The 24,290-nt window shown below is 41.4% G+C and overlaps 1 protein-coding gene across 1 annotated transcript in view; it reads left to right on the forward strand.

Annotated features, from left to right (window-relative positions):
• lama5 (laminin, alpha 5) overlaps nucleotides 1-24,290 on the forward strand; it is a gene marked incomplete at its 5' end in the record, with an annotated part of 78,742 nt that overhangs the window by 12,470 nt on the left and 41,982 nt on the right. Inside the window, 4 exon segments of the mRNA XM_018682871.2 lie at nucleotides 20,391-20,508; nucleotides 22,261-22,379; nucleotides 22,818-22,988; nucleotides 23,657-23,754. Coding sequence (XP_018538387.2) covers nucleotides 20,391-20,508; nucleotides 22,261-22,379; nucleotides 22,818-22,988; nucleotides 23,657-23,754 — 506 coding nt within the window.

Genomic DNA, 24,290 nt, shown 5'->3' on the forward strand with positions numbered 1-24,290 from the left:
ATATTATACACTATGTACTGATATTATCTAATGAACTGTTTTGGCCGTTAGTCAACAAGAGATTTACAATTTTGTAGAGTTAAAGCTAAAATGTTTAGCCAATTAATTAATCAGTCAATGGATATAGAATATGTAAATTTTTTGACAATTTTGTTCATGTCCAATCATGTCCATTGTTTTTTAAACAAAAATGCCAAATATTCTCTAGTTCCAGCTTTATGTTTACTGCTTTAGTAGTAGATTGAATATCTTTAGCTTTTAGGCCTTTGGTCTAACAAGAAATTAAGAGATGTCTTTGAGGAATTGTGATGGGTTTTTTCCCTTTGTTTTCTGACACTTAACAGGCCAAAGAATTATTTGATTGTCCAAACAGATGACCAACAGATTAACTGATTATGAAAAGAATTGGCAGCTGCAGCCCTAAGTGGTGTGAATGCAGTTTTGCAAGCAGTTACAAATCTGAAAACTGCACAAATACTTAGCCTGCAGGTTTGATTATCATAAGCAGCATCAGGTTATTTTTGACCAAAGGTGTTGGAAAGTCTCCAATCTGCATTAAGCTTATCAAGCTGTTAGAGCTAATGTGTTAGCAAACAGTTAAGTGTTTACATATCTAGCAACTGGTCTTTTACTTCTGGCTTGCTCTACCAAATCTGGACAGAAAATTGGTTTCTTCTCACTAAATATCTGAATTTGTTTGCCAGTCACTTATTTACTTTGGCTTTCTGCAAAGTGCTGGGCATATAGCATAACAGTTAGCTTGTACTATCTGTTGGGCTTGTGTTTTTATAGAGGTTCAACCAATATGATGAGCTGAAAGTGGCAGAATGTTACAGGTGTAGGTGTTGATTCACAGTGGGTTTAGCAGTACTAGCAACCCTTTTACATCACCAGGAGCCATTTGAGTCTATGTTGAAATATTAAATAATAACTTCAGTGTGTTTTCTGGCCTCGTCAGAGTCTTTGCACCATTGTTTTTTAGCTTTGAATAGCTTTTTTTGTTGCATTTTTCCAGTGTGAATGTACAACATTGTCAGCCTTATAGAAGATTTATATGCTATCATCATCATTAAGTCTTCAAAAAAGTGATGTATTTATGTGTCTCCAACTCTTTACTTTTTTCTTTCTCTTTCTGTTTTCCACAGTGACTCAGTCAACCACACATTTTAGTCACATCTTTTAATAGTGGCCCTCTTTCTGTTTCTCTTTTTTTATCCTTTTTTCCTCTTTAGCTCCTTGGCTGTCATAGTGTGGTTCAACAGTTGCACTCATTCATTCCTCTCTCCACTCCTCCTTGTCCTCTTCAGTGACTCTTATTTCAGTCACCATCAGCCTTCATCTTCCTGTTTTCCCATCTGTCCGACTTGTTCAGGGTTAAACGTTGCCTCTGACACTCTGTCCTCGCACAAACACACAAACGCTGACACACAGCGCACATTTTTCAGTCATTCATTATGTGTACTGGGCAGGAAAATGAGCAAAGAGGGGGAGACTAAGAGGTGCAGAGGGTGAGAGTGAGAGTGAGAGAGAGACAAATCTGACCTTAATAGGAGTGATTCAGCTTTGAGTAAAAGGAGTGAAAGAGGAAAAAGAGATGTTGATGTCATATCTAAACCAAAATAAAGGAGAGATGATGGATGGATGGAGGCAGGGAGGAAAGGAGCGAGGGCTGGTAGTTCAAAATAGTTGGCTGATATTTCAGGGCTTGTTTTTTAGCTGTCTGCCGCTGTATGTTGTTGTAGTTGATATCAGGGTGTGTTGATGTTGGCAGGTTAACACCCCCAAATCTAGATAAATGCTGCATCTTAGTTTTTTCACTTTTTCCCGGGACAGATCCAAGCAACATTTAAATAATTTTCATCATCTGAAATAACACAGAACATATTGAACTGTACAGTATCTTGACAGTTGGAATCCTGTTTGCTGAAACATATAAAACAACATTCATTGAGGTTGTATTTATAGTTAGGTATGTTCATTTTCTGTTGAACCTTTTGTCTCTTTCATTCATTATTTTAAATACTTCACATTTCCACTTTTGCATGATGAAAACTTGGCTTTGAAAGTAGAATTAAATGAATACAAAGACATGTAGACATGTCACTCTTTAATGCTGTTTTAGTAGCTGTAAAGCCTAAAACTCCCTAAAATATAAACATAATAGCCTCTAGATGCATTTTGTAAGCTTAAACTCAGATGACCGAGCCTCTGGTAGCCTAAAGTTCCTGCACAGAAACTTAAAACACAAATATAGCAGTCTAAAACTCCAGAATACCAGCCCAACAGTTCCAATGAAGTAGCTTACCAGTATCCAGTTGTTTATTATATGAGTTGCCCTAATGCTTATTCCTCATACTTGTTGTAGATGAAGAGGATGAGGAGTTGAGGATGTAGGAATTACTGGAGAGAGTAAAAAAGGGAGGAGGAAGCAGCGAGCGAGTGAGGTAAATAGAACAGGAATGAAGAAGAGAAGGAGGAGAGTGGGAATGACAAGAGAGCGAGAAGAGAAGAGAAGAGAAGGACTCCGGCTGGGAAAGAGAAAGGAAGACATTCATACTCTTTGATTGAACTGTCAAATACTCTGAGATTGTGTGTGTGTGTGTGTGTGTGTGTGTGTGTGTGTGTGTGTGTGCATGTCTTTATGAAAGCAGGGGAAGTGTTTATGAGACGGCACCTCCCACTCTTTTCGACCCGTCAGTGGTTTGGTTTTGATGCTGTGTGTGTGTGTGTGTGTGTGTGTGTTGCTTGTTCGTCATGCATGATGTCTGTTCCAACCTGCTGAACTGTCACAGGTCAAAGGTCATTGTCAGATGCTTCAGTTCTAAACTTCCTGCTGCTTTGAACTCCCTGACCGCCCCCAGTGAACACACACACTCACCCTTTTTCTGTTAAATGCACCTACTCTGTCTGTGTTGCCGTCAGTTGGCCTGTTCACCTTGTCAACATAGAACTTATCTCTTAACCTTTATCACCTTTTCCCTCACTAAATCCTCTCTCTATAGCTTCCTCAAGTTCTCTTTCTTCCTCTCACCTTTGCACCTGCCTGGTGATTTTTTCTTTTTGTATGTCACTTTTCCATCCACTCGTCATTTTTTCTCTTTCCTCTACTGCCCATCCATCTCCTCTTGTCTTCCAGCCTCTTTTCCTTCTCTCCCCCCGTGTTTCCTCTGTCAGCTGTGTGTTATCACTTGGGCAAACAGTGGGAGTTTCCTTCTGTCCTGCTACTGGAGAGAAACGAGAGAAACAACAGCCTGAATGGATAACCAAGACAGATGAAGTCACATGGAAAAAAGAGATAAAAAAGCGAAATTAATATTTACAATTGTCTTTCCTAGTAGGCTAACTAAAACTTCTGGGTGTCAGTGCTTGTTCAGTACATTTTAGTTCATTTATGTCTGTATTCAGAGCTGTCAACTTCTGAATCAATCCCACAAGACGTGGACAAACAGGACTTTGAAGAGAACCCATAGGGAAACACGGTTTTGAACAAGCCCTCTGCGATCTGGTTCAGACTTGTCGGCTCTCGTCTCCAGGCAGAGTGACCCCAAACGTCCATTCAGCTCTGCCCCTTTGTCTCTTGGTGTTTGCTCGCCCTCACAACCTCCTTTTGATGCAGCAGTGGTCCTGAGCCCTCCCAATGACTTAGCATTCAGCATACTTCTCAATGGGCCCTTTATCGCACCATTGTGTCAGTGAGAGTGTTGGGCCTATTCAGAAAGACCGCTGAGAACAAACATGGAGGAAACAGTTGGTTGTGAATGGCTGTTGAAGTGTCTTCACAGTGAGATAGAGGAAATGGGATTCAATAGGAAATTAATTAAAAAGGGAGATTAGACTAGTTAATCAGACACTCAAGAGGCAGACAAACAAACAGCATGGACGTCTGTATTTATGCACTTTTACAGATCTTCATTATTTATTTGCTTTAAATCCAGTTCCTCATTCTGCAATTCAACAAACTCCCTCACTGAGAGAGAGATGACCTCCTCAGGGAGGTTTCCTTTCTTGGTGTTTGGCCTTTTCAAGGTCTTTGTGAGCTGCTGACAAATTCTTAGAGGGCAACACCATATTAGACCAAACGTCCTTCACACAAACACACCTTTAACCCACTTATAGTCTGGTTGAAGTGGAGATCAAGGTGGAGAGGTGACAAACTGCAAAATAGTTGATGGTGAAGAAACAGGAAACGAGGGAAGAGAGGGGGTGTTACACGCAACAAAGGTTCCCAGCTAGAACCAAGTTGCTAGTTGCAGTGATATGGTACACACTGTACCTAGGGTACATCCATTTTGTGCATCAAATAAATGATGCAACGCTCTGCAACACGCCTTGTCTGTGCTGAACATGAGGTGGATGAGGAGGCTGACATCAAACGCATACTTTGACATGTTGGAAACTGTGACTATTTGCTTTCATTCCAGGAGCTGGATGACAAGATTGGTAGCAGTTTCATATCTGTGTTGAGTCGAGATTTGTTGTACGAGATGGGAAGGATGGGCAGAGGGAAAACAGCTAGCCTAGCCAGATTTTTCTTGATTCCAGGATCCCTTGAGGTATTGACGTCAAATCCCACATCGGCCAGGCTGTAGATGTAGAGTATGTCCAGCTGCAGTGTGAGGAGTGTGTGAGCAGCTTCCTCTCCAGACAAAACCCAGACAGAAAAACACTTTGTGTCAGACTCGTCCTCCCTGAAGGACACCAGTGACTTTCAGCGGTTTTCTTCCTGCTCTGCCAAGCCAGACCAAGAATAGACTGATGCTAATGTCTGCCCGCTATCACACAATGAGCTCATTTAGTGTGATAGAAGAGCTGGAGTCAGACGGACTGGATTTCACTCTGATACCGTGTTTACTGTAAAACCTCCAGTGACTTATTTTTACACTTTCACATTTAGCCATCGTCTGATTTGGATTTAACTTTCCAACTTGAAGAGAGACAGACCTTCAAAATCCAGCTTGTTTAAATATATGTGTGGGGTTTTTTTTATGCTAATGAGGGTCTCATACTGAAACCAAATAAATCTCCAGGTATTTTTAAGTGCATAATTATCCACCTTCCCATTTTTTCCATTTTCATGACTTTTTTTTCTCTTTTTAGTCAAATTAGCATTGTGGCTAGCAGCTGCCAGCTGGTCTGTCATGTTTGTGTAGACTTTCATGGTCATCAGAGGATGAAGACATGTCACGGGGACCTCATTACATTTTATGTTGCTATGTCATGAAGTTGTCATTTGTGGTTTTGAGTCAAATGTCTCAACAGCTGTTGGATGGATTGCAGTGACATTTCTCAAAATAAATTCATGTTCCCCTGAGGATGAATTGTTAGAACGCCTTAACTTTTTATGTAGCACCATCAGGTCAAAGTTTAAATGTCTCCAGTCCTTTAGTTTATGAAGGAATACCTGCAAAACGAATGATATTCCTATCAGCTTCAGCTGCACTTGTGTTGCTAGCAAGCTAAATAAGTTGGTGACAGTTTTCAGCATTATTCCTAGTGAACATCAGCACGTTAGCATTGTGTGGACCAAAGACTGATAAAAACAAACGTTTTCTTATTCATCCACATTGAAATCTTGAGCTCAGCAAGATATTTTTTTGATAAATCAAAGAAACTCTAAATAACCCCAGCTCCTCCTCTCGCTTTTCTTTCTTTTCTTCTCTTTTTAAAAGTTGCTTTTTTAAGTCTGGAATGTAGGTTGCTTCAAAACTATCTGCAGTCAGTCAGTTATCTTTTCCCATATCTCACTTATCACTAGTCACTTATCTTTCCCATAAATAGAGGAAGAAAGGCAGACACGCTGATGATAAAATGTTAAGAAACAGGGCAAAAAAGAAACAAAGTGTGGGAGGAGGAGAAAAAAACAGCAGGGACAAAGAGAGAGGTTTGCCCTCGTTAATGTGACAGTAAATATTGGTTTTAACCAGGTCGACTCCACCAGATTGTTTGAGTTTCTCCTCTTTTCTTAGCTGGTGAATGAAGGAAGGAGAAGGCGGAGGGAGTGGGGGAGGAGGGACTACAGGGGAAGTTTTAGGTCAATAAGTTCATCTTTTATGTTACATTACTGATAATGAACACAAGTGGAAGTTCACTGGTGTTCATGTTCAGCAGGGTACACATTAATCTTCCACACAAGTGTTCATATCCAAATAAAAAGAGATTTAGTTTAATCCACAGCATCAAGTTTCAGTGTCTGTTCTAGATCTCAGGGATGTTGTCGCACGGATCAAACCATGTAACGAGGTACTCGAATTTCACTCGACACCAGTGCACTGGTTTAGTGGTGTTTTTTGATATTTTTATGGAGGTATTAGGTGATGTCAGACAGTGACTTACAATTTGTCATCTCTCTTGCACAATAAAATTATAAGAAGCGACAGTGTTACCAGCCATGTTTTAAGGATGGACTTTGGTTAGTGCATTGAAACTGGATCCTTCAGTATACAGGAGTATACACACTTAATACCAATGTGTCATCACTGTGTGTTGCAGGATGATTTTGGACAGCAGTGTTTTTTTCTCTGGATTACCCCGCAGTGTTTTTGCTGAAACCTCCTGTGGCAGCATCACTCTTGATCTTACTGAAACGATGGAGCAACCTCTGTTTTCGATGCAGTGCTTTTGTCGCTCTGAATGTGGCCTTACAGTTGTAGCTGCAGGAACGTCTTTCCCTCATTCAGACAGAGGAGTGGAGAGAGGGGGGGTGGAGAGAGAAGAAGGGGAGGACAGCAAACAGAAAGGAGTGTTTTCCCATAGTTAAATCATAAAGTGGTGAATGGGAGTGGAGCAGCGGTGTGTGTGTGTGTGTGTGTGTGTGTGTGTGTGTGTGTGTGTGTGTGTGTGTGTGTGTGTGTGTGTGTGTGTGTGGGTTGTGGGGGTCAGTTTGTTTGACACAAAGTCAGTGGAGGGTTATGCACTCCTGGACTGGTAGCGCTCAGAGCTCTCTAACAGTTCAGTGCTTATGAATTGAAAGGTATTAATTTTAAGACCTTGCAACAAATGATGTAGAACTGAGAACCTCCGAACTTCTGAAAGTCAGGAAAAGACTCAGTTGGATAAACGATGTGTTGTCATTATTATGTCAACTGTAAAATTTGTTTTTGATGTTTCAGCCAAGAAATGTTAAAAGCTCAGCAAGAAAACTGCACATGCAGAATCAACCAAACTCTCAAAAACCCAAAGAAAATCAGAGTCTCAGTTGGTGTTGACATGAAATTAAAGTCTCACTGGTGAGGTTCATTTCATGTTCAAATTGCTTTCTTGCTGTAAAAGCATTACCCAAATCTCCTGTTGATCCTTTAGATAATATACAGCATTGAGTGAAATCCCTCATGCCTGAAATCCTTGAAAAATACTCCTTTAACACCTCAAATGACGAACAATAGAGTGTTTGGACTGAATGATCAGCTTTAGGTGAGTGTCTAAATTTGAGCCGAGTACATGTTTTCATTGCTGTGTGTGTGTTTACACAAGTGTGTGTGTGTGTGTGTTCACCTCAGCAAGAAGTTAACAGTGTCTTAATGAAGCTTAGTTCGAGGTCAGAGGCTGTGACTGACCATGACTCACTCCACAGAGCAAAGTCCACATTTAAAACCTCATCACATGGGGGAAACTATGGAGAAGGGAGTGTGTTTGTGTGTGTTGTGGGGTCAGAGATGGAGACATTATGAGTGTGTTTTGTAGCTGTATCTGAGCGCTGCACTTGTTCCTCTTCACGTGTCTCTTTGAAAAACTCCTACCTGCGGTCTGGACACATTAATGAGTCACCATCAGCTGTTGTCAGGGATTGAACTTGTGACCCTGTGAACACCAGCAGGTCCCATTCAGCAGTGGGTCAGCCTGCCATTAAAGCAGGCAGAGGTACAGCAGGACATTTGTACTGACAGGCAGACAGAGGAGGTGTTTATTGGCAACTGAGGGAAACAAGCTGAGAGCTGCAGCAACTGTGACTGGTTCCATTAAAGCCAACAGCTGGGGAGCCTCAGCACGCCCAGTCACCATTAACATCCAACCTTATACTGTAACACATACGTGGAATATTTGGCATGGCAGAGAACGTTTCTGTCTGTCTGCCTGTCTGCATGATGGACACCATATGCACCAAAAAATCTTGATAAGATATTGAGAGGCTATTAAGTCGATTAGAGAGCCCTAAAATCATATTTTGTTTCAAGAAATTGCTAAAAAATCAACAAGAGGGAGGATTACTCCCACTGTTTACCAGTGGATTTTTTATTTTTTGCTTTAATCTGCTTTAATCCAATTAGCAGAAAACCTTTCAAACAAGGTTAATTGCTCTGAGAACACAGGGAGTATAGGCCTGACTTTTTCCTGTTTCATAGGTAACAAGTGTTGGTTATGAGGCGAAATTAAAAACCTAGACGAGGTTTTGCAGCGTGTCCCTCCCTTATATGGAAACATGAGACAGGTGTGATTGAACACACCTTACACAGAGTCTGGAACTAGTTTTTCAGTAGTTTATCTGTGGGGTCACACAGTGTCCTAAACCTCAGTGTTGGCCTTGAACAAAACACAGTGACCCACCAGCTCCAGACTCTGACCTTTGACCTCTCTGTGGATGGGGAGAGACAGTTTTTCTGTGTTGTGAAAAGTCATTTTCACAAAGCTGAATGAACATTAGTTTAAGAACAAAAAAAAGATAACGAACTTCCTTTTTCTGTATTTCAGGTAGGTTGACCAAAGTTCCTCACTTCAGTCATTTGATAACAGCTACATCTGCTCAGGACGACTGTGAGACGCAGTTAAAACCTCAGGAATAAAGATTATGAATGGCTCTTAATTTAAGATTATTTTGTCAAACTACTGGTTCCAAGGTCAAGAATTAATGTTAACTCTGAACTGAATGAACACAGTTGATTTATGATTCATATATCTGATGTTGTGTGGTGGATAATGCAGCGTACTGTTTGGCAGCATTATTTCACAGCACCTAATCATTTTTATATATGAGGAGCTGGAGTAAGACAATGATGCAGTTTTAAAGACTTAGTGCTATTCATAATTTTCAAGGTTTTCCACTGTGTTTTATTGTGTTTTTCCCTCTGTGGGAAAGAGACTTAAAAAAGGAGCTGTTATTTCACACTAAATGCCATGAACGTAGACATGCATGTAATGAATGTCTGCTGTAACCTACTGTTTTGTCCTGGGCCAAACTACACCCAACCTGTTGAACACAAATCTTTAAACTCTGTTTGATATAAGTCAGATCACCATCATAAGTCTCGTTTGGCTGAGTGGAATTCATCAGCGTTTTACCTCGAGGACTTTCTACAGACTCCCTCCCTCTCTCCTCCTCCATCTCTCTCTTCATTAGGACAACCTGTACTCCCCCTTCTCTCTCCCTTATCACTCGCTCTCCTCCTTCTCCTCCCATTCTTCTCTAATTATGGAATTTGCCCCAGCTGTCTCTTATAATAAGGGATGGAGGGAACACATGAAAGCAGGAGTGGATCGGGAACGTGGAGAAAAGTCAAGGTCACAGGAGAGGAAACCTCCCTCTCCTCTCCTCCTGTCCTCCCTTTCCGGGTCTGTTTTTTCATTTTCCCAAGTATTTTTTAAAATATATTCCTTAGTTCCTCTTCTCTTTGAGTTTAGACACATTTGGAACATTTTCAGCATCAGTTTCCCAGGTGAATTTCATGATCATTTCAGGCTGTAAATCTGTCAGGCTTATTTTTATCTGAGGGAGTTTTGAAGCTTCTGAACCTTTTCAACATTATCTTGTCACTTTGACAGATCCTTCCAGATTCTTCACAAATTGTGTCATTTTCTGTTTAGTTGTTGCTTTTGCTTTTTAACACACAGCTGTATTTTTTAGTGAAATGTGAAGCTCAGGGAAAGTTGCTGCATTGTCCTGGTGTCAGGTGTGACATCTCAAATTTTGCCACTCGAGATTCGACCAAACTTTGTCGAATTATGTGTCAAACAATTCAGCTGATGTTTTCAAAACTGCACTCACTGACCCATTAAAGAGTTTGTAATTAGGGAGGTGAAGCTTCTTAATTAAAGTGTGTACAGTGGTGCTGGGAGACAGAGAGAGAGAGAGGCTGATGCTAATAGTTGAAGACATGATGAGGGCAATTCGTCCTGGAATGTCTAAACCCTGTGCTTCTCACCTCCTTTAGACCCACAATCCTTCAGTCTAGCCACTGTAATCATTAACACACTATCTTCTGTCCTTTGAGGATCCTCAGTTAAAGGATAACTCAGTATTTCTGAACCTGATGTTTTGGACTGTAAATGATTGATAAGGACAAAAATCTTCAGGATCAGTGCAGTACTGAGCATGAGAGGAGAGTGAGATCCTTTTTGTTTGTATATCACTACCAATTTTACAATAACACAAACTAGTTAACCAAACTAGCTCAACATTTATTAACATGGTACATTTAGGTATACATGGAACACACAGTGTAGAGAGGATGATGCACTGTCAGCTGAAACATCCACAGTAGGGCTTTTTCTACACACACACACTGTGCAGGAGCTTCTACATCCTGGGGGGGGTGTTGAACTGTCAGACAGCGTTATGAAACACGGCATCAATCTATAGAAGAACCCGGAGGATAAACAGTACCTCTGGGCTTCCTCTGTCTTCTTTCCCTCGCCTCCCTTTCACTCTGCTCCCTCCTTCACTGCACTCCCATCATCTCTCTCCCATCCCCACCCTCACTCTGTTCACATTAGCCATATTTGAGGCTGTTTCTTCATTTAAGTATTTGCATCTTTAGTTTGGATCATGAGAAAAAAAGATTTTTGAACTCAGTTGAGTTTATTTTCAAGCAAAAATGCCAAACATTTGCTGGTTTACACTCTTTTTTCAATTAAAACAAGCTGTTAAAAAGATGAACTTGGGCTGTGGTAGATTATAACAGGAATTCAACATCTATGAGAGAGAAGGTATGAGCTGAGCATTGCTTCTAATTTAGTAAAAATGAAGAGGGAAGACCATTACATTTAAGCAAAGTAACAGAATCCTATTTATTTTGATCCCCAGGTGCCAAATGTTGTGATGTTTCAGTAAAAAAAACTCTGTTTGTGACTCTCTCCTGTGAACCTGAACACTGCAGATACAAAATCTCTTCATCTCCTTCTCTTGTGTCCTCTCTCTCACCCTCCTTTCCTTCCCTTGCGCCTTGTCTCTTCTGATAAGAACTCCCTGAGAAGAGGCCTCAGACAGTATTTCTATGACGAGTCATTTCTCTTATCTCCTCTCTTCCTCTTACTCCTCCTCCTCCTATCTTCTTCATGTCTGCTTTTCTTTTCTCATTCTCTCTGTTATCTCTTTTGTTTCTTCTCTGTAGTGCTGCGTTCCCTTCAAAGCTGAGAAGTCTGCCGTTCCTTGGATATAATAGTTGTTCATGTTACAATCATGATGGGTGGTAATGACATCTTTTTGTCCAATGATGGGTGGAGTACAAGTTCGATCTTGTTTTGCAAAGTGTAACAGCTCATTTTACAGAGGCTCTGTGCATTCATCAAAAAAAATAAATAAATAAATAAATGAAGATGTGGTGCAGTTTATCTCAAGGCTAACTTAGCATTTTGTTTTTTAAGAGAATAGATTTCTTTTAAAAGAAAAAACTGAGACATTTTTTATGACATCCATATCTTGTAAATGATTTCTGGTCTGATTTTTGTCATACAGATCTTACAACGCGAGAAAACAACCATAGTTACAAGGAGACGTTTCAGTATGCAGTATACAGTCTCATATCATGTAGAAAATAACATTAGGTGTCATAATTTTGAAGATGATATAAGATTAATTAGAAAATCTGAGTCAGCTTTCATAATTCCATCTTTAGGGGCCATGCCAGTTGATTTTTTTTCCAGTGTGAAGTCTGTATTTCCGACTTTCTGACATCCCTGGAACGCAACATATCACCACGTCTTAACCCAGCTTTCCTTTTCTTGCCCTGACATGTCAGCGATGGTATATATGGCTACGTGCAGCAGCTTTTAACACTGTGCAGACCAGTGTGAAGATGGAAAGAGATAAAGACAGAGTCTGTAATCCTGACATTTCTGAGATCGCTGGCTGAGCGTGTATGGGCCGGCTGCATGGATGTATAGCTGTTAAAGGTGTGAAGGTGCAGGTTGTCTGTACATCTTCAGCCTTTGAGCAGCAAAATGCCACCTGGAGAAGTGTGTGGTTGGAATATCAGGTGATTATTGGGAGCATGCAGGCTGCTGTTAGATACAGTTCTCTAACAAGGTTGGATGAGGTTTCTCTTCCTTTCTTTTACAGCCATTCAGATAATGTGCAGTTCCAGGTCACCTTTTTTTCCTGACATACTGAACTCACCGACTGCTAATAAGAAGCCAAGATCATGTTTTAAAGAAAAGATATTTCAGGTTGTGTCCCGTTTATTTCTAGTTTCAATCACAGCTGCAGATTATTTGTGGAACATAAGAGGCTCACAGGTCATTTAGCCCTGGGCTAACGTTGGCATTTGCTTTAAATGTGGGTTATCCCCACCCTTCGCCTGCAGCTAACTAAACCCCACTTCAGGTCAGGCTTATCTCCAACTTTTCAGGTCACCTTTGTCCATTTATCTCTGTCAGGACCTACTGTAAACCCTGGCTAAAGACAATATAGTAACAATAATGACAAATTAAAACAACAGTGTGAAAATGCTTTAACCTATGCCTGCCTCTGTGCACAGTGAAAAACATTAATTGCCATAAACGTGTCAAGACATTTGAAATCATAGGAAGGCTGAAACCGCTGTGCCATGCAGTATGTTGTGCATGATTTGATGCTCTCAGCACATACATCCTGACGAGGTACACTCACGATGAAGGACGGCTTTTTTTGAACCACGTCATTCACCACTGATGGTTTCAGCTTTTCACCAACTTTGACTGCCCATTTGGAACAGCTATAAACACTGCGACACTCCCAGAGGATAAATCATTCAACAGTGGACAAGTCAAAGGCTCCTCTTTGATAGACACATATTGTTTTCAGCCCTTATAATTCAAAAAGACACATTTAAAGTGGTGTCTTGTTTTAAACAGTGAAACCAGAAACTGTCAGAAAATGTTCTCACTGTAATCCAAGACGAGTTGTGAGAGTTTTCCCTGTGGAATCCCTGGGCAGGAATTCTGTCCTGGAATTCAGTTGGAAGAGTAGATGGAGGTTCCCGAACCCCTGGAGAGAGAGGGCGACTGCAGAGACAAGCTGAGATACAAACAAAGATTTACCTCCTCTTCCAATGTATCCAGCACTGTCACCTAAAACTCACTCTTTATGGGTTAACTTCACTGTACTGCACAGACATCAAAGGCTGGTTAGCATTCAGCATGCAGGAAATTGGCGCTGGAGACTGGGGGTTTACATCCTTTGTCCTGTGCCTGGATCAGTTCAGGCTATTAAAGCAAAGATTGTGGTTTTGTAAAGAAAACTTTTTCTTACTTTTTCAGTATTTAGTCAGTACCACACGATCGAGTAATTGCCAGCGCGTTGAGTTATCTGAACCTAATCATTCAATCATACATTACTGGAAAATGTGTCCTCCTTATGCTGCAAACAGCATTTCTTCTTTTGTTTTCAGTATAGTGTTTAGATGTAACTTTCAGGACACAGGCTTGATACAGTCAAGTGTTGCCTTCCTTGGTTGATGTATACAAGCTGAGAATCCTGAGTGATTCACTCAGTCAGTTAGAATATAGCAATACTTATCGGTAACTGTACCCAAACAGCACACTTACATGTAACAAGTCACTTTATAAAGCCCAAATTTACAGTCTTTGCGAGAAGTATCCATTACAGGAAGGATCATATCAGTTTCAAAATCATAACCAGATGAAAAACGTGTGAAAGCCACAGGAATCTTCTCTACGATTATGAGATTGTGAGAAATTGAAAATGTTGCGTGCACGCAAATAGACTTTGTAACCTTAAGACCAGATTTTAAATGAGCTTTTGATGAGGAGCCGCTCAGAATATCGTTGGACTGAGAGAAATATGTAAAGGAGAGAGAAAGACAAAGAGAGAGGGATAAAGCAGGAGGAGAGAGATGACTGCATGTTTGGGGAGGATTAGGAAAGGAAAGAGAGGTACAACACTGAGACACTGAGATTGACTTGGAATGTGAAGAATGACCTTCGCTCTCTGGGAGCTTTCCAAGCCTGACACACAACACACACACACACACACACATACATACAACACACACAACAGTTGCCATCTCTCTGCAGAGATACTGATAGACTGTACAAGGAGTATAAATCAGCCTTTCAGTTCTTCTACTGCTGGTCGTGTGTGTGTGTGTGTACAGCAGCTGTTCAGTCTGGCACCACTGGATCTTTCTGCAGAGACAGAGTGAGACAGATTACACAGCGACTGACAGATAACTGACAGATAATAAGAGTCAGTGGAAACTGGAATGGAAAGGAGTGTTACGAGGGCAGTGTCATTTAACATCTTTACATCTTATACAAGAAGCTCCTTCACTGTGAACAACAAGCAGACACATCACATTCTGCAGAGTTGTAAAGGAACTTTGACATGAGGCTGTAAAGTTTTAGGATCTGTAGAGGTGAGGCCTGGAGCACAGAGCGTTTTCCTCCAATAAAGACATACTGTTTGGCAAAATGTCAGTGGCTGCGCTTAATTAAAAACAATAAATGACGTGCAGCACGAGAAAAGACTGATGATTAGTCACTGGAGAGAAAATTCACTGGCAGCTATGATGATGCTCGACTCCTTGTTTCAGTCACTTTTCCATATTGTTGGTTGCATCTCATCAAATGTGAGGATTTGCTGCTTGTCTTTATCTTATATGTGGTTTTGTCGTATTATTGTAAATTTAAAATCTTCAGCTCTTAAAAATTATCTTAAAAACCTTTTAGTTGGTCGCATCCCTAAAGTGTGTTGTCAAAAAATGCATCAGGTGTACGTGGCTATTGTCATGCTTTAAAATTATCTTTCAGTAAGAGAAACACTTATGACTCATGGTCCTTTAAATCTCTTCCAAACTGACAGATACAGCTGCTTTACAGCACTGCCATTATTCCCTTATCCCTGTCTTTTATCACCCTCTCTCTTTCTCTCTCTCTCTCTTCTGGACACATTCTCTAATATACACACTTTATCCCTCTTGACTCCCTCAAGACGCCAGAATAATCTGCCCATCCGCCTCGCTTACTGTAAAGAAATATCTCACACACGCACCAGAACATCTGTCAGTGCTGCGTTCAGGGTCGGAGCATGTTGTCAGTGTCACTGTATCAGTGTGTGAGCTGTGATTAAAGAGGCTCTTGAAGGCTCAGTGAGAATGGATTCCTGTTAATCAATTAGTGAGTGACAGGAAATGAATCTGACAGTTCTGATAATCAGTTGAAGCCATTTAACAACTTAGTGTGAAATGAGTTTTCATCATTTTATCTTTGGCCTCCAGGGGCTCGACATCTTTAAAGTTGGATATGGGAGACTGGTCTGCAGTTCAGCAAAACACACACACACACACACACACACACACACACACACACACACACAGTGTTGTCAGTGGTGCCATGTGTTGACTGGCAGCAGTTCACAGCTCTGTGTTTTCTCTGCTGTGAACATTTATCAACTGTTGGACCGTCTCTTGGTCAGTCTGTCTGTCACACACTCTGATACTGTCCAGTCTCAACACACACACACACACACACACACACACACACACACACACACACACACACACACACACACACACTGCATAAAACCAGTGTCCAGGTCTGCCCCTTCCCCTGGAGGTCACTTGGTTTAGATTTCCTCTCTGTCTTTTTCTATTTTCCCTCCATCTGTTTCTCCAGTCACCCATCCTGTTCATCACATCTTTTATCCCCTGTAGCATTACATTTACTTACATTTATTGAATGTATTTCAGTGATCATGTTTCTGTCAGACTGGACGCTTGTGCTCAAATAACTTTCTGATTTCATTTACCTGTTTTTCTTCTTTCCTTTCGATCACTGCAGCCTCACAGGGGCCAGATTGCCTTTGGGCCAAGGAACACTTGATTAGATTTTGGTGCAGATCCAAATGTGGGATTGCAGCCATTAGATCTTTATCATCTCTTAACACTGAATCCCATGGAAAGGGAGACATTTTTTGAAGCCCTGAAGGTTCGTTTTGATAGGGAAGAAATCAGTTCAACTTGCAGAGATGATGCATTTGAATGTAATAGTGCCCTGTTTTACAAAAAACAATCTTTTTAGGAGAAACTTGTTTTTTCTGATTAAAACGTTTATGCAAAGGGCTGTCATTTAATCTGATATTTAATTGGCTAATTGTTTCAGGTGTAGATGTATAATGTTAAGGATTCAGCCACAGCGTTTCTTCCATAAAAGGTTGTGAATTCACAACTAAAACTAAAACTGATGTTTAAAGTTGATCTGTCCACCTTTATCACCGTCTCTTCAGGGGTTAATACATGTCGAAGCGTCTCCTCCCTCCCTCTCTCCCTACCTCCATCCCTCCATCCTTCCCTCAGTTCCCTTTGTTGTATGTCTCTCGTCTTATCTCCATGGTTACCTGAGGCACCGGGAATGTGGTGCCACCAAGGAATGTGTACAATTATTAAACCAGCCAGGGGCTAAACACACACACACACACACACACCTGCATTCCTTGGACACTTGGGCATATATATATATATGTATACATATATACCTAAACATTCAACCAGTATCTGCAGCAGGTTTAGTACAGGTTCACATTCCTGCTCATGTATAACCTCTTTTATACACCACTAAACCACAGCAGTCTTTTCATCATGTATACTGTACCTAATATAGTAAAAACACAGTACAAACAGTCGACCCTGTGTCACTGTACTCTGCCCCAACTCCCTGATTATCTCTGCTTTCATTCATTCGTTCCTCTGATCCGCCCTCCACTCCTCCTGTCATCACAAATCATAAATCGTCGTTGGTCTTCACCTCTTCACTTGTCGTTCTTAAGGACGTGCCACGGTTGTCGAGAGCCCTGTCCTGCGAGGTTACACGATGAAGTAATCCTAAGTGCACTTTTAAATGTGTCGAAGTCTTTGATGGCTCGACTCTGTGCCGAGCTTTGAGGTTAGAGCGGTGAGAGCGAGAGAGAGAAGCCGCCTCAGCTCTGACTCAGAGCTTTAATGAAGCCTCAGTTTGTTCTTGTCCTTTTCCACCTGTACCCAAGGCGACTTTTCAGTTTCTGCCTTTGGCCCCTCTTAGTCTGACCTGTTGCTAGCTGCCCGTTGCCGCGGTAACAGCGGTTTGACTGATGGGTCTGCAGGCAATTCAGGGAGGCTGACCTGGGAAGCCGCCACTAATCCATAAATCCTATGGAGGGTGTGTATCTGTGGTGGAGAAAAAGGGGGTCAGCGAAACCTTTTGTTGAAAGTGTGTACGTGTGTGTGTGTGTTCATACCAGGCAACAGACTGGCTCCCACTGAGAGCTGGAGACAGACAGCTGTGTGTGTGAGAGAGAGAGAGCAGTGGTTTAATTGTGCATGTTATTCCTTTAAATACAGCACATTAATATAACTACAGGTGCTACGTGACATTTTAGATGATTGACAGTAGTGGCTTTACAGGTGTTTGTGATTCTAAAACTTAATAAGACATTTCCCATCAAGGCTGCAGCTAAAGATTATTTTGATTAGCCTTTCTTTATTTTGGCATTATGTTCACATATCTGTCCGTCCCACTCTCAGTAACACCTTGAAGGAATCTCTTCTAATTTGCTACAAACGTTCATTAATAGTGAATAAAACCCAAGGTGAAGTCTTCAGATGTCTTGTTTGTCTTTAATCAACAGCCCAAACCCCAAAGATGTTCCATGTACAGTGATGTAAAACTAAAACGCAACAAATCCTCATATTGGAGAAGCTGGATTTAAGAAAAAAACCAATTTAATGATCAGTCGTCAGAGTTGTTGCTGTTGTTTCTGAGCAGGTCACCTGATTTCTCTGCATGTTCAGTCGTGTGTTTTCAGTTAGAAACGTCTTCGGTTCAGAGGATCGGCTCTGAACTTCAGGTTGCTCCCTGAGCGGGTCAAACTTTAACCCTGGAATCGGAGGAATGCTTCTGGATTTTTCTTTCAATATCTTTGGCCCTGAGGGATGTGCAGAGGCCTCGCTTTCTGTTTCCTGTCCCTCAGATCTCTCTCTAACACAATCACACACACACACATGCACTTGACATGCACTTATGCTTATACACACAGGATTTTGTGTTTGAAGTAGAATCCACTTTCTTTAACTGGACGGTCTTCTGATATAAAGTGAAAGTGCATATGAAATTATAAGATGTTTATGGATATTTTCTGAGACTTGCATCAATAGAAACTCTCTCCTTGTTTGAGAGATCATCTAACTCATGCCTGAAGTTGCAGTTTGAAAGCTGCGAGGTGAGATGATGGAGCTGGATGGATGAACCCGAGTCTCTGTCGTCCACACCGACATGTTCCGTCTGCTCTGCCTCCATCCCTCCATCCTCCTCCTCCTCTCTCATTCATCAGCCTGAAATACACACTTTTGGCATTCCACAGTGACGGAGTAGTACTAGTTTTTGCAGGTCTTTGTGTGTACAAGTTGTTGTGTGGTGTGTGTGTTGTCACCACCTTTGACAGAGCTGCATGTCAAAAGGAGGAAGTCGGGAGATCACAGACCAAACTCCAGTGATGGATGATCAAAGAGTGTGTGTGTGTGTGTGTGTGTGTGTGTGTTCTTGGTGAAACAAAGACCAGCAAAACTTCGAGCTTGTTGCAACATGGACTGAAAGACAAATTGGTTGGTTTTTACTTCCAAGGATTTAAGCTCAAATTATACCCTCTGTGTCCGATATGGTCTGAGTAACATCGGATGTTCTGCTCAGACTTTGGGTTCAGAGGTTCAGCTGGTGCACAGCCACCCTGACGTTACCTTATAAGACACACTGATGGTGGCGAGCAGAGACCTAAATCATGATCCTCCCTTCACCCTACTTCACCGTTGGGCTGCCCTTCTTACACCAGACGTATTGCTGCACGTTCTTCACAAACAAATCTGACAACTCTCCGACTCCACAAAACATTTTCCCAGTAGTGTTGTGGAATGTTAAGGAACTCTTGGGAAAACTTCAGGAATGTTTTTTTTATTTTCATTTTCTCCGTGCAGCCATCCACTGTGAACTGCGTTTGTTAGACTCATAAACAGAGATGTTAATCAGCTGCAATGATTCCCTGAAGCTTTTTTTTTCTTTTTTTATGTCATTGAACCATCTGCATTATTCCCCTGGAGTCATATTAGCTGGGCTCCCACTTCCAGGGAGAGTAACCACAGAGCTACATTACTTCCATCGGACTGTTACACTGAGGAATATCTAAACTCTTTGAGATGACTTTGCAACCCTTTCCAGCTTCATGCAAATCAACAATTGTTGATCCTCTGAGACTCTTTTTTGTGCGAGGCATGCTTCACATCAGCAGATGCTTCTAGTCCAACTTCAAATGTTTTGAAGTCAAAGTTGCTTTAACCCACACCTGCAATCTGCTTTCATTGATTAGACCGACTCCAGTCAGCTTTTGTTGATCCCACTTGCCAAAGGGGCTCCAGCCTACAGATTTATATGTAGTTTAACTCAACACATGTTTCACTTACACTGAGCTATCAACACTGCTCCTTTGTACAACATTCACGCACACAGGCAGAGGAGGTGATTGTGATTTGTTATAATGTTATTAAGTGTGTCATGGTGTTATTTCAGTGTGTTCCATTTCAACTGGGGAGCGATTTCAGGGTCTGACAGACAAAACAGTACAGCTGAACTACTCTCTCTTTCCCTCTCTGCCCATGAGAGCAGTTTGTCATCACCGTCTAAGCAGCTTCAGGGTCTTTCAGGAAATGAATGAGGGATGACAAGTGAAAGAGAAGAGACTGCAGACGGCCGGAGAGCCGGGCTGAGACTAGAGAGTGTGACGAAGGAGCATCTGGTGCTCGTTAGTGTCAGGAATCAGGAGCTTTTTGACAACAACTCGTAACAGGACATGATAGATCAGACGTACTGTAGTTGGTTTTGACGTGATGTGTCCTCAGAGAGGAGACGTTTCACAGGTCATCTGTTGAGGTCAAGGCAAAGGTTGATTGGTTTTATTAGAAGCTGGCAGCTCGCTCTTCCTTTTTCACCTCAGTTGCTGGTTGGCTTTCCTGTGTTGTCCCTACTTTCCTATCCTGTCCTGTCTTTTCTTTTCTCTTCACATCCTTTAATTTCCTTTCCTTTCCTTTTTGGCCTTTTGCATTTTCTTCTTTCTCTTTGCTGAATTCACATTAAATCACAGAAATGTTTGGGAAAACAATCAAAACAAAGTTAATGTTAGAATATGATCTTTAATGTTTCTTCTTCTCCGTGTGTCTCTGCAGCTCTTCCATGTCGCCTACGTGCTGATAAAGTTCGCCAACTCTCCCCGTCCAGACCTCTGGGTTCTGGAGAGATCCATTGACTTCGGTCAGACCTACCGACCCTGGCAGTACTTCGCCTGTGAGTAGAAGCATGCGTACACATGTACAGTATATTCACCTATACAATACATACATACACACAAATGTTTGACTCCAGATGTCAGGTTATTAGGACCACACCACATCAGATTCCATCAGCATCACTTCATGCTTTCCTAGCCTCCCTCAGGGTTCGGTTTAATTCTCAGAGTTAAGCAGCAGCCTGGGGGCAGGGAGTTGATTGGTTGGTTGGTTTGTTGGTCAGGTTGGGGGGGGGGGTCATTACATCATAGAGCTGCCAGCTGATTGGCTGTGGCAGCTGTCAATCCAGGTGGGCTGGAGGGGAATTCCAGGCATGTCTGGCAGCAGGTTGCAGCTTGAAGAACATCTGAGTAAAGAGACTCAGCGGGGGTTTGGGTCTACCTCACCTGTGTGTAAGTGTGTGAGTATACACATTATGACCTGCCATTAATTAGCATCATTGAAAGCTGCTCCAGGTGTCCAAGATGGCAGTGGCACACAAATCACATCTTGACCGTTTGATGGACTTTTAATTTGAAATTCTTTAATGTTAAGTTTTACACTGACAGTATGGGTCAGCTTGTTCTCAGACTTAACTACATCACTGCAGCATATACTCATGGGGACTCAGTGTGTGTTTAATGCTGTCCAAATCAGATCAATGGTAGAGCTTTAAATTTCAAAGTTAAAAGATCAAGCAAACACTAGGACAAACGTAACAACGTAAAAGAAAAATATACAGCTCAAAACCAGTGACAGCATGTAGGAGATGAGGGACAATTCTGCAAGGAAAATCTTTCCCAGTTCTGCAGTTTACACCCCCCTGTACCTAAAATGTACCTTAATGAGAAAAGTAACTTTTCTTACAAAAGATAAAACACTGGATCTTTTTCAACTGTGACTTCATTAACTGTGACTTCAGCAGGATGAAGTCTTCCCTGAAATGTTGGTGTTAATCTACAGTGTCTCAGAGCCAGAGGGAGGACAGGAGATACATGCGTGTGTGGTAAATAGCACAGAGTAAATTAGCATTGGCCTCAAAGCTGTAAATCCCAGAGCTATTTGACAGTTTTAGTTTGATTTGCTGCAGCCGGCACTAAGCTGCACTCACACACTCCTCCTAGAGGGTTGAATCTGACATCTTGACATTATAAAATCACCCTTCTCTCCTCATCTTTGTCTTGTTTTCTCAGTGTTTTCTTCTGTGTCAAGGACAAATCTGAGATAAACTGACAACTATTCCAGGAATGTGCTCTGCTGTCTTCAGGAGGAAACAGTGTGGCTCAAACAAGTCAAAGCATCAAACATGCTGCTGAGATTTGAATGAATTCTAAAAGACCTCAAAACTGCTCCACATAAAGAGGACAATGATTAATTCATGAATAAAAAAGATGTTGAATCAGAGGTATTGGGTTTGTGATTGGAATCAGAGTTAAGTTTACAGTAGGTGGGGGGGGAGTTATACAGTTAGTGTAGCCAGTGGCAGCTGATGATTGTGCTTTCCAGCTGTTGTGTAGCTCCAGCTGAGGTGTATTTAAGGAGGACTATAGGGAAAAACATAGACCTCCACTAAACCTCCTCTAATTATCACACTGAGACGCATCATTAAAATGCAACAAGGTGGCTCACACTCATGAAGTTTAACGAGTTTCCCAGTATGTGGTTTTAACTGATCATAAGCTTTTCTCTTTTTTCTCCCCCCTTTCTCTGCTTCTCTTTCATCTGTGTGTGGTGTGTGTGTGTGTGTGTGTGTGTGTGTGTGCGTGCGCAGCCTCTAAGAGAGACTGTATCGAGCGTTTTGGGCAGAGAACCATCGAAAGAATCACCAGTGATGACGACATCGTCTGCACCACCGAATACTCGCGTATCGTCCCGCTGGAGAACGGAGAGGTATGTTTGTGTTCGTATATAACATATGAAATGTTTTTGTAGAGCTGTCGATCAACAGAAAAATGATCAATCCGCTGATCTGATAATTGATAAATTGTCATTTTTCAAGCAAACATTCCCTACATCCTACTCAAATGTGAATATTTGCTGTTTTTCTTCATCTTATGACTGAAAATCTTAATTTGATGGACAAAACGAGTCATTTAAAGACCTCATCCTGGACTCTGGCCACTGTGATGGACATTTTCCACTATTTTCTGACATTTCATGAAGCAAGGAATCAATCAATTTATTGCAAAATAACATTACAACTTTACGTCACTGCTACCTGGGTTATTTTGTGCACATGGGATCTAAATATCTTCAAGGTGTCCATTCCAAGGAGCCTTGAAATAAGACATAGCTGATACCTTTTGTCCTCCTCCTCCCCTCTCTCAGATCGTGGTGTCCTTGGTGAACGGTCGTCCCGGGGCCATGAACTTCTCCTACTCGCCGGTGCTGAGGGAGTTCACCAAGGCCACCAACATCAGGCTGCGCTTCCTGAGAACCAACACTCTGCTGGGACACCTGATGGGCAAGGCGCTCCGCGACCCCACAGTCACCCGCAGGGTAAGACAAAACCAATCATGTCTCACGCAGTGATTTTGTCATGTTCTTCCAAAAGTGTGATTGTTACTCTGATTGGATATTACTGGATAAACATGTTTTGGGAAAAACATTCACTTCTTTTCCTTATGAATGTCGTGTCAGTATAGGGCTAGAACCAGGTGACAGTTATGATTACATATCTCCCTCTAAAACTACAAATTGTAATTTTACATTTTTGTATGGAATACTTTTGTGTGTGGAACAAAAAAAAAAGATACAAGATGTTAATTAGTGCACTTTTTAAAATATTTTGGTGCATTATGAGGCTTTAGTCAGGTCATGTTTAGCCTAGCTTAGCATAAAGACCAAAAGCAGCAAAATCCACCTGTCAGAATTTAACAAACAAGATGTAACTTGTTAATTAATGAGCCTTAAAGTGATTTTTTAAATTATTCTTCTTATTATTTTCTCCTTGGACAGAGGCAGGCTAGTTGTTTCCACCTGTTTCCAGTCTTTATGCTAAGCTAAGCTAATAATCTCCACATTCCAGCTTCAGGAATGAGCATGGTATCGATCTTCTCTAACAAATCTAACTCTGCAATAAAATGTCAAACTACTCCTAAATATCACAAAGTATTAAATATCACAAAAACTGATGTCGTGTGTTTGATGTTGTTGTTTGTCTATAGTATTACTACAGTATCAAAGACATCAGTATCGGAGGACGCTGTGTGTGTAACGGACACGCTGAGGCCTGCAACGCCAAGGACCCAAACGACCCTTACAAGTAAGACGACCTTCAAAACACCCATGAACATCACACGCACATTGACACACACACAATCAGGGAATTAGACTGCACCATGATTCACAGACCTGTGGCAAACTGACATTGTTGTGACTGGATTATGTAGCATAGATATTGTGTGTGTGTGTGTGTGTGTGTCTCAGACTGATCAAAGATGAGAGGAAATCTTGGTAAACAAAGCCAGGTATAAAAATGATTTATGTTATTACTCTTAGTGCAGTGACTCAGAGATGTCTGCCCACTTCAACACACATGCACATACACACACACTCAACACTACAAGAAGCACATTATTATTATCCTGGAGCTGTGACTGTGATCTGTAGCTGAAGGGTTTCAATGATTCTTGGCTGTGGTTTTGTTCGCTGCCTGTGCTGTCTGCCTTTTTTCAGGAAAATGTACCTGCATACCTGTAATGCAAATAAGATATGAGATTTGTTACAACACAACCAGGGAGAGAGAGCAAAACCTGAAATTTGTATGGAAGAAAAAACAAAAAGCAACTTCTTTTATCA

The sequence above is a fragment of the Lates calcarifer genome, linkage group LG6 (genome assembly GCF_001640805.2).
Source record: "Lates calcarifer isolate ASB-BC8 linkage group LG6, TLL_Latcal_v3, whole genome shotgun sequence".
In the NCBI taxonomy this organism is placed as follows: domain Eukaryota; kingdom Metazoa; phylum Chordata; class Actinopteri; family Centropomidae; genus Lates; species Lates calcarifer.